This window comes from Myotis nattereri (genome assembly GCF_964212035.1).
Source record: "Myotis nattereri genome assembly, chromosome: 9".
Classification (NCBI taxonomy): Eukaryota; Metazoa; Chordata; class Mammalia; order Chiroptera; family Vespertilionidae; genus Myotis; species Myotis nattereri.
The window spans coordinates 39057040-39068825 of NC_138084.1; the positions used below are offsets into that span (position 1 = coordinate 39057040).

At 38.9% G+C, this 11786-nt stretch overlaps 1 protein-coding gene across 1 annotated transcript; it reads right to left on the reverse strand.

Moving 5' to 3' along the window:
• Positions 1-10558: 10558 nt before the first annotated feature.
• On the reverse strand, positions 10559-11536 carry LOC308524576 (olfactory receptor 2AG1; the record flags this gene model as incomplete). The annotated part of the gene is made up of 1 exon (XM_081099123.1): positions 10559-11536. Exon 1 carries the CDS (start codon positions 11507-11509, stop codon positions 10559-10561), a length of 951 nt encoding a protein of 316 aa, XP_080955249.1. The 5' UTR covers positions 11510-11536.
• Between the last annotated feature and the right edge of the window lie 250 nt (positions 11537-11786).

The following is an 11786-nucleotide window of genomic DNA, read 5'->3' on the forward strand; positions in this document are numbered from 1 at the left end:
TCTGATAACAATTTTAGAAATATAGAGACAAGTGATTTTGTGGTGAACTTGTCCCATTTCATTCCATCCCTCCCCTTTTTTCTTTCTTCTCCTAGCTCTTCTTAGATAAATTCAACAAATTACCTATTCAAAACAAGGTGTCTTGATAGACATAGGGAAGAAATATCAAAAGGAAAAAAAAGGAGGGAAAGGAAGTAAAAAGAAAGGAAAGAAGGAAGGATGGAAGGAAGGAAAGAAATAAAATGCTGATAAGCAAACAATCACTACTCTCCAAGCCCATCTAAGCTAATAAGCAAATTAAAACAAGTAGACATACAACTATATATATAAAAAAACAAAGAACCAAATAAATAAATAAAACTATCACAAATACAATAATGCATTTCTGGAAAATGGAGTCATTTCCTTCATTCTTGCATGAACTCATTAAACATATTTTGAATGCTTATTATATATCCCGGGTATATTTCTAGAAACTGGAAACATGAATTAAAAAGTTTTCATGGTATTATATTTATAACATGGTATTATATTTCAGAAATTTAATAATTTATTAAATTTAAAAGAGAACACATTTAAGGAATAACAAATGGTATAACTGTTTTAAGAGTATGCATAACATTAGGAAAATTGTGAAATACAAGCTGAAAAGGGTCCAGTCAAGATGGCAGCATAAGTAAATGTGGTGCTCACATCCTCCCACAACCACATAAAATTAAATTACAACCAAAGTACAAAACAATCATCATTGAGAACTGCATTAAGTCTTATAACTAAAAAATAAAGAAGCAGTCACGTGGAGATTAGTAGGAAGGGCAGAGTTGCAGACTAGGCTGGTCAAATACCCATGTGTAGTAGCTAAAAACTGGGAGGGTTATAGGTTATATCAGTGGTCTAGATGTGCCCTGATAAGCAAATGGTCCCCCACACCAGGCCTCCATCCCAGGTTTCCAGCCCCTGCACAGAGAAGTCTTCATAACTTCTGGCTGCATATACCAGCAGAGATTTTGGCTGAGTGAGACAAGATGCTGCCAGAGTCCCAGGTGTTCGACTTAAAAGCCCTCACAGACTCATGCACTCTGAGCTCCAACAATGGGGCAGCAGCTCAAAAGATGTCATACAGAAAGGAACTGAATTGTGTGGCATCAAAGAACAAGGGCTGGAGGGAGCAGCTTTCTCCCAGAGAGAAGTGCTGGTAGAAGCCATTGTTCATTTGCTGAGACCAACCCTGAAGGTACAGTTGGGTGCCAAATCTGAGTCTCCATCAACCTGGCTAAAACAGTTTGCCCCGCCCTTGGACTGAGATCCCACCCCACTCAACTTGCAGGCCCACCCAAGCTGTTTCCAGTGGCTTTTCCATACAAACAGCCTGTCTTAGCTCATGCTTTGGACTTTCCTAAAATCTCTCAAACAAGCAGCATCAAGCCTTCATGTACCCCATACTCCTTGCTAAGTGGCTCCAGGCTCAGCACTAGTAGCAGCTGGCCTTGGTTCACAGTTTGGCCTCTCCTGGGTACCTCTAAGCCCAGCATAAGTAGAAGTTGCTCTGTAGCTCATGCTGGGTGTTCCCAAGCAGGGCACAAGTGGTGGCTGACCTTGGCCTGCACCTCCTGGGAGGTATCAAAGCCAGTGCCCCTATTGCTGAAGCACCTCCACAAGCAACACACTCAAGGGGTAGACATAGTGGGCACCAAAGCCCTGATAAAGTAAGTCCTGTTCTGTGGGGTTGGCCCCTGTACAGCAAATCCTTCACAGTTGTCTCTCAGCTGATTGACCTGGGATAAAATCCATCCCATTGATGTACCAACAACATGTAGGGCTCAAATACTATAGGAGAATGCATGCAGCCCATACTGGTGGGGGGTGGGGATGCACCTGGAGCACCCAGCTCAAGTGACTGCGCCCTACAGGACACCTACTACATAAGGCCACTCTACCAAGACTGGGAGACATAGCAGCTCTACCTAATATATAGAAACAAATACAAGGAGGCTGCCAAATTGAGGAGTCAAAAAAGAAAACATGTCCCAAATGAAAGAACAGATCAAAACTCTAGAAAAAAAATAAATAAAATGGAGACAAGTAATCACCAGATGCAGAGTTCAAAACACTGGTTATTAGGATGCTAAATGAACTTAGGGGAAGAATAGATGAACTTAGTACGTACTTCAAAAAAGGGCTAGAAAACATAGAAACAGAACTAGAAAACAAGAAAAAAACAGTAAGAAATAAATAAATGAAATGAAGAATACATTACAGGGAATCAACAATAGAGTAGATTAACAGAGGATCAAATCAGCAATTTTTTTTGGAAAATAAGGTAGCAGAAAACACTCAATTAGAACACCAAAAGAAAAAAGAATTAAAAAAAAAATGAGGATAATGTAAGGAGCCTCTGTTACAGCATGAAATGTACCAACATTCACATCATGGGGATAGCAGAAGGAGAAGAGAGAGAACAAGGAATTGAAAACCTATTTGAAAAAATAATGACAAAAATTTCCCTAACCTGGTCAAGGAGATAGATATACAAGTCCAGGAAGTGCAGAGACACAAACAAGATGAACCCAAAGAAGCCTACACCAGACACATCATAATTATAATGCCAAAGGTTAAAGACAAAGAGAGAATTTTAAAAGCAGCAAGAGAAAAGCAGTTAGTTACCTACAAGAGAGCTCCCATAAGACTGTCAGCTAATTTCTCAACAGAAACTTTGCAGGCCAGAAGGGCTGGCAAAAAATAAATGATGAAAACAATGACCTATAAGCAAGATTACTCTAGCCAGCAAAGTTATCATTTAGAATAGAAGGGCATATAAAGAGCTTCTCAGACAAGAAAAATCTAAAGGAGTTTATCATCATCAAACCAGTATTACAAAAAATATTAAATGGTCTTCTTTAATTACAAGAAAAATGATAAAATAAAATGGCAATAAATACATATCTATTAACAATTGCTTTAAATGCAAATGGATTAAATTTTCTGATCAAAAGACATACAGTGGCTGAATGGATAACAAAACAAGACCTTTACATATGCTGTCTCCAAGAGACTCTCTTCAGATTGAAAGAGACACAGACTGAAAGTAAAGGAATGGAAATAAAACATTTCATGAAAATGGAAACAAGCAAAAAACACTGGGGTAGCAATACTTATACCAGACAAAATAGACTTTAAAACAATTGTTATAACAAGAGACAAAAAAGGACCCAGCAATTTCACCTCTGACTATTTATCCAAAGAAAGCCAAAACACTAAAATGAAAGCACATATGCATCCATATGTTCATTGCAATATTATTTACAATAGCCAGGATATGGAAGCAACCTAAGTGTCAATAGGTGAATGGATAAAGAAGAAGTGGCACATATATACAATGGAATATGACTTAGCCATAAAAAGAATGAAATCTTGCTATCTGCAATAACATGGATAAACTTAGAAGGTTTTATGCTGAGTGAAATGTCAGGCAGGGAAAGACAAATGCCATATGTGGAATCTAAAAAACAGAATAAACAAACAAGCAGAACAGAAACAGACTCAGAGATACAGAGACATTTTGGCACTTGCCAGAGAGGAGGGGAGTTAGGAGGATGGGTGAAAAAGGTGAAGGGATTAAGAAGTCCAATTTGGTAGTTACAGAATAGTTATGGGGATGTAAAGTACAGCATAGGGAATATAGTCATTAATATTGTAATTACTATGTATGGTGTCAGGTAAGCACTAGGCTTATTGGGGTGATCATTTCATAAGGCATATAATGTCTAATCAATGGGTTGTACACCTGAAACTAATATAATGTATAGTAACTGTAACATAATGTATGTTAACTGTAATTGAAAAATAAAAAATTATTAAAAATTTAAAAAATAAAGCTGAAAAGTAAGTCAGAGTCTAAATTGAGAAATGCTTTGAATTTAATTCTAACAAATTGGCCCAGCATATAATCCTGAAAATGCTGAAGATTGATGAATTTATTTGACAGTGATAGAAAATTTTCAGAAAATGAGGGATGGGACACTGTTTTGTGCTGTAGTAAAGCATTTATGATGTAGACCATAGTTTTGCACATCATGACTCGAAATGATTCTTGGATGGCTTTGTTGAAAGTATTTCTCAAGATAAGATGGGGTAGGGCAGTTGATCTCAGGAACCTAAATTTGTAACAAGACCCAGATGATTCTTAAGCACATTAAAAGTGTTATACTGCTTTTTAGGCAATGGAATGGCTTTTATGTAAAGTAATTATGTAATTACTTGCTTAATGTCTGACTCCTCCACTAGACTATAATTCCATAGCAATAAAGACCTACTCCTTTGTTGACTTCTGTATTACCACTTGTAGGATAGTGCCATCCACTGTTATAGCTCAAGAAATATCATTTTGAATAAATGAAAAAACCTAGAGTTTAGAAGAGAGATATTGACTGGAGAAATATATTTAGAAGTTTCCTGCAAGTGGGGTTTGACAAACCTAAGAACGTGTGCTGTGGGGCGCGGCCACAGTGTTTGGACAGGTTCAAGCCTTGGACTACTGAGAGGGCACAGTCCTCTCATTGCCACGTGCAAGTCCCAGCTTGAAGGGCAGAGCCCTCCCAGCACAATTATAGCCAACAGCTATAGTTGTAAGCTTGAGCCTGTGACCCGAATACGTGGCCCCATGTGCCTGAGTGATAGAGTTCAGGTTCAGGTGCATGTAGTGGAGTGGGACTGAAACCCACCAGAATGTGGTAAACAACTTGATCACGCCTTTACTTTGCCTCGTGGCATCTGCTATAAAATACACAGCTTGTGGGCGTGGTCGCTGTCTCTCAGAAGCAGCGTCCCACCGAGATGCAGCTTTTCATTCTCTTGTCTGTCTTTTCTAAGCCTTTCATCACCCCCACTCGGGTTCACCCTTGGCCAAGCCGGCGCGGCACAGTGTGCCAAAATTTTTATCCAGGAAACTAAGTGCATGCATTGCAATCTTGAAAGAATTCTACTAAAATGCAAGTGCCTGTTCCTGTTGCCAAGCATAAGGGTGGCAAAGATGGAGGCAATACATATGTTTTGTAAAAATATTCTAGTATAATTCTGAAGTGTAATCCTGGATGAGATGTGATGTTGGAGAAAGACAGTGGGAAAGAATCTGTGCCAGAACCTTGGAGTTATAAGTATTTCGAGATGGATGAAGAGTAACCAATCAAGGTTGGAATCAGAGAAGCAGAGGAGAATTGAATAAAGATGTGTCAGAGTGGTGAAAGAAGAAGCCTTCCAGGAAAGATTTCTCAAATGTCTCAGAGTTTTACGTATTGATAAAGGACTATAGAACTTGTCAATTCAGTCTTTTTTTTTTTTTTTTTTACCTTTGCAAAGATTATTACAGCAGAATAACGGAATGACAGAGACTTTTAGAAAGCATACAGAATGCATTCCTAAGGAAGTGACTTCTAAGTTGAAAACCAAAAGGTGATAGAGCTAACCAGGTAAAGGTGTGCTGGGGTTAAGAGGCAGCAAGGCAGACTAAGCAGGGAGGACTACCTAAGGCAGTGGTTCTCAACCCTGGCTGCACATTAGAATCACCTGGGAATCTTTTAAAATCCTGATTTCTGGGCCTCATCCTCTGGAAATTCTGTTTCTTTGTTATGGGGTGAGGCCACAACATTACTAACAAAGAAACAGAATTTCCAGAGGGTGAGGCCCAGAAATCAGGATTTTAAAAATATTCCCAGGTGATTCTAATGTGCAGCCAAGGTTGAGAACCACTGACCTAAAGGGTTTTTTTGTGTGTTTTTTTGTTTTTTTTTACTAAGAGGCTTTCCTGCCGAAACCGGTTTGGCTCAGTGGATAGAGCGTCGGCCTCCGGACTGAAAGGTCCCGGGTTCGATTCCGGTCAAGGGCATGTACCTGGGTTGTGGGCACATCCCCAGTAGGGAGTGTGCAGGAGGCAGCTGATTGATGTTTCTCTCTCATCGATGTTTCTAACTCTCTCCCTTCCTCTCTGTAAAAAATCAATAAAATATATTTTTTTTAAAAAAAGAGGCTTTCCTCACCCTACGTTGTTTTCTAATTATAGTTCTAGTTTTCCTTTATATAAGGTAATGCTAGTTGCTATAATATAGGGATCTGCAAACTTTTTCTTTAAAGGGCCAGATAATAAATACTTTTGTCTTTGTGGCCATACTGTCTCCATCACAACTACTCAACTCTATCACTGTAGTGGGGAAATAGACAATACAAAAATAAATGTGTTCCAACAAAACTTCATTTGTAAAAAAAAAGCATAGCCTCACGGACATGTTTGCTGACCCCTGCTCTCACAGATAACTCTCAAATCTAGTGGCTCAACAGGTAGAAGTTTGTTTCATTTACAAAAATTCTAGTTGGATCGACAAACATCACATCTGCTCACATGCCATTTATTAAAAGTCAATCATATGGCCCCACATAAATACAGGGGAACAAGAGGGACATGAATCTGGAGTGGGGAGTCTGACATTAGGACTTTGTTTTTAACCATTAGATCATTAAAATATCTGGAATTTATTTTAGGAGAATTTACATACGTGAGTTAGTATAATACATTTCCCCCTGAACATTTAACTATTTCTTTCTAATACCATGGCTAGTCATTTTCTCCACTAATTTCAAATGCTGCTCGAATATATACTAAATTTCAACATATATAAAGGCATATTTGTCAATTACGTCACTAGTGGAGGATCAGCCTTTGATGGACAGTTGTGAAGGGGGAAAGCAGGGCATGAATGTGCAGTATATAGAGGGAAGATTTGAAGAGGTGAAGGTAGGAGGCTACCCTTTCTTATTTCCCTTCCTTGCCCTTCTCACCCCATAGGAATAGAAACTTCCTTTCTATTCCAAGTGAAGTATGGAGTAAGGTCATCAGTGGAGACCAAAGGTGTGAAATAGTCACTTTAAGAAAGGAACTGAGACTGGGTTCAAGAAGTGCAGTTGTGTGCTGTGTTCTGGAAGGCATGGCTGAATATTGAAAAAAAAAAAAAAAGCCCCAATTACACATTAATTTATTGTTGTCAAATATATTCACAATCAAATTACCTGTGAGCTTTTATGAAGCAGATAATAGAATCAAATATCTTCAGAAAGAGTAAAGAGAATGGAGCTAGAACTGAATAGCCAAGAAATGTAGCTTAATACTATGTCTATGAGAACATAATATGTGATGAAAGAAATAGAAGAAGTTAACAGAAAAGGGAAGGATTATTTTAAAATATCAATAGAAAAGGCAACTTTGACAACAAAGTTAAAAACTCACCATATCAAGATGAATTTATTATAAAAGTTAAATGCAAATTGATTAAGAAAAATAAAATATATAAATTTAAATATATAAAATATATTCTACCATCAAAAGGTAGAATAGAAAATTATATCCTAACAGTAAAATCACTGAAAGAAAACAAGATAAGGTGGGTAGATTTCACAACACAAATATTTTTAATACTTCTCTGTCCAAAAATCCTTATCATGGAGATACTAAAAAGTCAAATAACAAATAAATTTGAAAAAAAGTTTTTACCATAAATATAACAAAGTGTTGGTATCCTTAATCTGTAAAGAACAACAACTCAATAAGAAATATTCTAAATAAATGAATTATGCAAAATAAAACAATAGATTAAAATGTTAAACCTAATAAAAGAGTAAAGACTATTTACTTGTTAAATTTAACATGGGAAAGGTGTGGTGGGTTAAAGTACACTTACATATTGCTGGTAAAAATGCAAAATGTTTAACATTTTAAAAAATCGATATCTTTTTATATTAAGAATATTACATAGATTTGACCTTGATTCTAATAATTCTACTCAAAAATTTATTCTAAGGGGAAAATATTACTTATACACCTAAGCGATTAACATTGTTTTTATACATACACATACACACACACACCATCACTATTAAATTTACTATAGTGATGAAATAGCTAATTCTATTACAAAGCATCCATATGATGTAATATTTTGTTAACACATAAAAGTGTTTTCAAGGCTATTTATTCATGTAGGAGTTAAGGTTTATTAAATACTCATTATATGCCATGTGCTGTTCTATTTTTTTCTATCCTCACCCCAGGAGATGTTTTTATTGATTTTAGAGAGAGAGGAAAGGGGTGGAGGGAGAGCAACATTAATCAGTTGCCTGGATGGGCCCTGACCAGGGATCTAAGCACAATGTAGATACATGCCCTGACCAGGAATCGAACCTGAAACCTTTTGGTGCACAGGACTCCGTTCCAATCAACTGAGCCACTCAGCCAGGGCACCAGGTTCTAAAATGCCTTGCATTTATGTCTACGAACTTATTTAATCCTCACAGTAACTATGAAGTGGGCCTTACTATTACTGCCAAATTACAGTATATAGATGTGCAGACTAAGGTCCAGAGAGCTTAAGTAACTTGCTCAAAATTATATTCAGTGGTCCCCCCTTATTCTCAGGGGATAGGACCCCCAGTGGGTGTCTGAAACTGGATAATACCAAACCCTGTGAATTAGGCTCAGAGATTCACAACAACAACAACTAATAATGAAAGAGAACAATGACCTGTAATCAAAATTATGTGAATGTGGTCTCTCTTTCAAAACATATTGTACTGTACTCACCCTGCTTCCTGTGATGATGAGAGAGGATAATATTGCTTACCTGGAGAACTTGCGCCTTCTCACTTAGAGGAAGCATTTTACAGTTTCTCTTTAGCAGATCCGAACTGCCACAATCGCTACTCTTGAGCTTTGGGGCCATAACGAATAAAATGAGGATTACTTGAGCACCAGCATCGCGATATCAGGAGGTCGATCTGACCACCGCGAGGGCTACTCAGTGAATAGTTGGTGGATCCTGTGCCCGGAGGAGAGGCTGGAGGAAGGCGTGGTTCTCGTCCTGGGAAGGTCAGCGCGAGATTTCATCATGCTCCTCACATTGGGGTGCCGTTTAAAACTTATGAATTATTCCTGGGATTTTCCGTTTAAATATTTTCAGGCCATGATTAACCCTGGGTAACTGAAACCGCAGAAAGCCAAACTGCAGATAAGGGCTGGGGGACGGCTGTATAAGTAAGTGTGGGGTGTACTGAATTCAAAGCCCGGTACTCTGACCCTGACCCCGGGTTCTTTGTCACTGCTCTATGCTGCCACCATATAATGCAGAGGGGAAAATCACTAGATATTAATAGGCGACAAAATATTTTACACGCACAAAGCAACTCAGGAAAATGCATGCCTGCATTAAAAAGGGAAGGAAATGCATCTAAATATGTGTAGAGATTATCTCTCCGTAAGATTTCAGTTGGCTTTTGCCTACTTCTAGTATTCTTAATGTTATTAATATTTGAAAAAGAACTTTTAGTGTTAAAGATAGACTAATGTTTTATTACTAAAAAAAGAAAATGTTAGCAAATTTGCAAAAAAAATTGCAGTATTCTAAAAAATTCTGCCACTCACATGAGCCATGTTATTTTGAAGCTTCAAAACAACTCACAACTTTTGTTTAAATGTTTTCAAACCTATAAACAAATTATAGTAGCAGGCATACTTAAGCTACCAGGAAATGAATATAAATTCATTATGTTGACCCCTTGTTTTTCAGAACAAACACACAGACACATCCACTCACATTAAGCATATGAGCCCTTTGCAATTGTAGGGAGATTTCAAGACAACCTTAAGAAAATGGGAAAGCAGTTTTGTTTTGTGTCTGTGTTAAAGCATAGTTATTTACCGTGGACCTTGCTGATGAGCTGCCTTAACTTTTTATTTTATTCATTTCAGTAATATTTGGATTTAGAGCAATATAAAAACATCTCCATGCCAAAAACAAACAAAAAGACAAACAAAAATCACCTGTTGGAGTGCGCAGGTGGGGAAGTTTCCATAATAGCTGATGTTTGGAAAAGGGAGTGAACGTGAAGCAAATACATGCAAACTACTACTACTTTGGGCATTAAACAAGGCTGCCTACATGATCTTTAACAGGGTCAGTTAGTCTAAAATTTGCATAAATCTTAAGGTTCCCTCCCCTGATGTATGAGTCTTGCTTAGGCCTCCATTTGAAACTTTCTTTTCTTTGGGGCTAATGTTGATCTGTTTGGACTCCCAAGGTTAGATGTCGCATCCCAGTTGGCAAAGGCCCCTAGATCTTTTAAATGCAGTAGTTACCTGGGAAAATACAGAGTACATTTTTAATAGGGTATGACTTATACCTTCTAAGTAGCCTCACGGAAAGAAGATTTATTTATTTTTAAATTTTGTTTTATTGCTTAAAGTATTACAAAGAGTATTACATATGTCTCCTTTTTTCCCCCCTTGACATTCCCCTGGCCTCCCCTACCCCCCAGTGTCTTGTGTCTATTGGTTATGCTTATATGCATGCATACAAGTCCTTCGATTGATCTCTTACCCACACCACCACCCCCCAAAAAAAGAGCAGTTGACAAGTCAAGTTCTACTCTGCACTGTGGTGTTTCTATCGTGATTAGCTGACTCTCTCAGAAATCTGAGTTTGATGACGAATAAATTTCAGAATCAAGCCATGAACCCTCCCTAGAAGGTGGGGTGTGTCCTCAGCATGTATTTCCCCATGACCCTCCTCAAGGCCCCCATGACCTCCTTATTCCTCAGGCTGTAGATGAGGGGGTTCAAGGCTGGAGTGACAATTGTGTAGAAAACGGAGATGATGTTGTCCTGTTTGGGGCTGTGCAGAGAACTGGGCAGGATGTACATGAACGTGGCAGCTCCATAGAACATCCCGACCACAGTCAGGTGGGAAGAACAGGTGACTAGGGCTTTCTGCCTCCCCTCATTTGAGGGCATGTGGAGCACAGTGAATAGGATTAGTGTGTAGGAGACCAGGATAGCAACAAGAGGGGGCATCAGGAAGGTCACACCCATCACATACACCATGAGTTCGTATCTGGAGGTATCTGCACAGGCCAACTTCAGCAGAGGTGGGATCTCACAAAGCAGGTGCCTGATCATCCGGGCTTTGCAGAAGGGATAGTGCATGGTATACATGGTATATACAAAGGCACTCAGGGATGCAAGAATCCAGGATGTGGCCACCATGAGCCAGCAGACCCTTGTACTCATAAGGACCATGTAGTTCAGAGGATGACAAATGGCCACATACCTGTCATAGGCCATGAAGGCCAGTAGGAGGTCCTCTGCACCACCCAGAGTCAGTGCCAGAAACATCTGAAGGGCACAGCCCCCAAAGGAGATGGTGTTTTCACTGCGAAGGAAATCCACTAGGGCCTTGGGAGTGACAACAGACGTGAAGAGGAGGTCCATGAGTGAGAGCTGCCCAAGCAGGAGGTACATGGGCACGTGGAGCCGGGTGTCCATTGTGATGACCAGGAGCAGCAGGCCATTGCTGGTCAGCGCCAACATGTACAGAATTGTGATGATGGCACAGAGCAGCTCAGGAGACTCACTGTCCTTCAGAATCCCCATCAATATGAAGCCACTTCCCAGGGTGGAGTTCCAGTGCTCCATTCTGTGCTGTTTCTTCAGTTTCCTAGAACCAAATAGATTCTTGGAAAAATTTTGCTAAAATGATCCCTTAGTTTTGTAATATCAAAGGCCCCTTAGATGGCCAACATGAATCCAATGAGATTCACTGGTAACTGACTTTACCGCTTAATCTCTCAGTTTCTGACTCTTTTCATTGTATTTTGATAAAGAACCATCTAATAGGTATCACAGCAATAGCCAAACGTTAAGAGGTCACTACATAAATATATTATTCAGTCATCAAACATGAACATATATC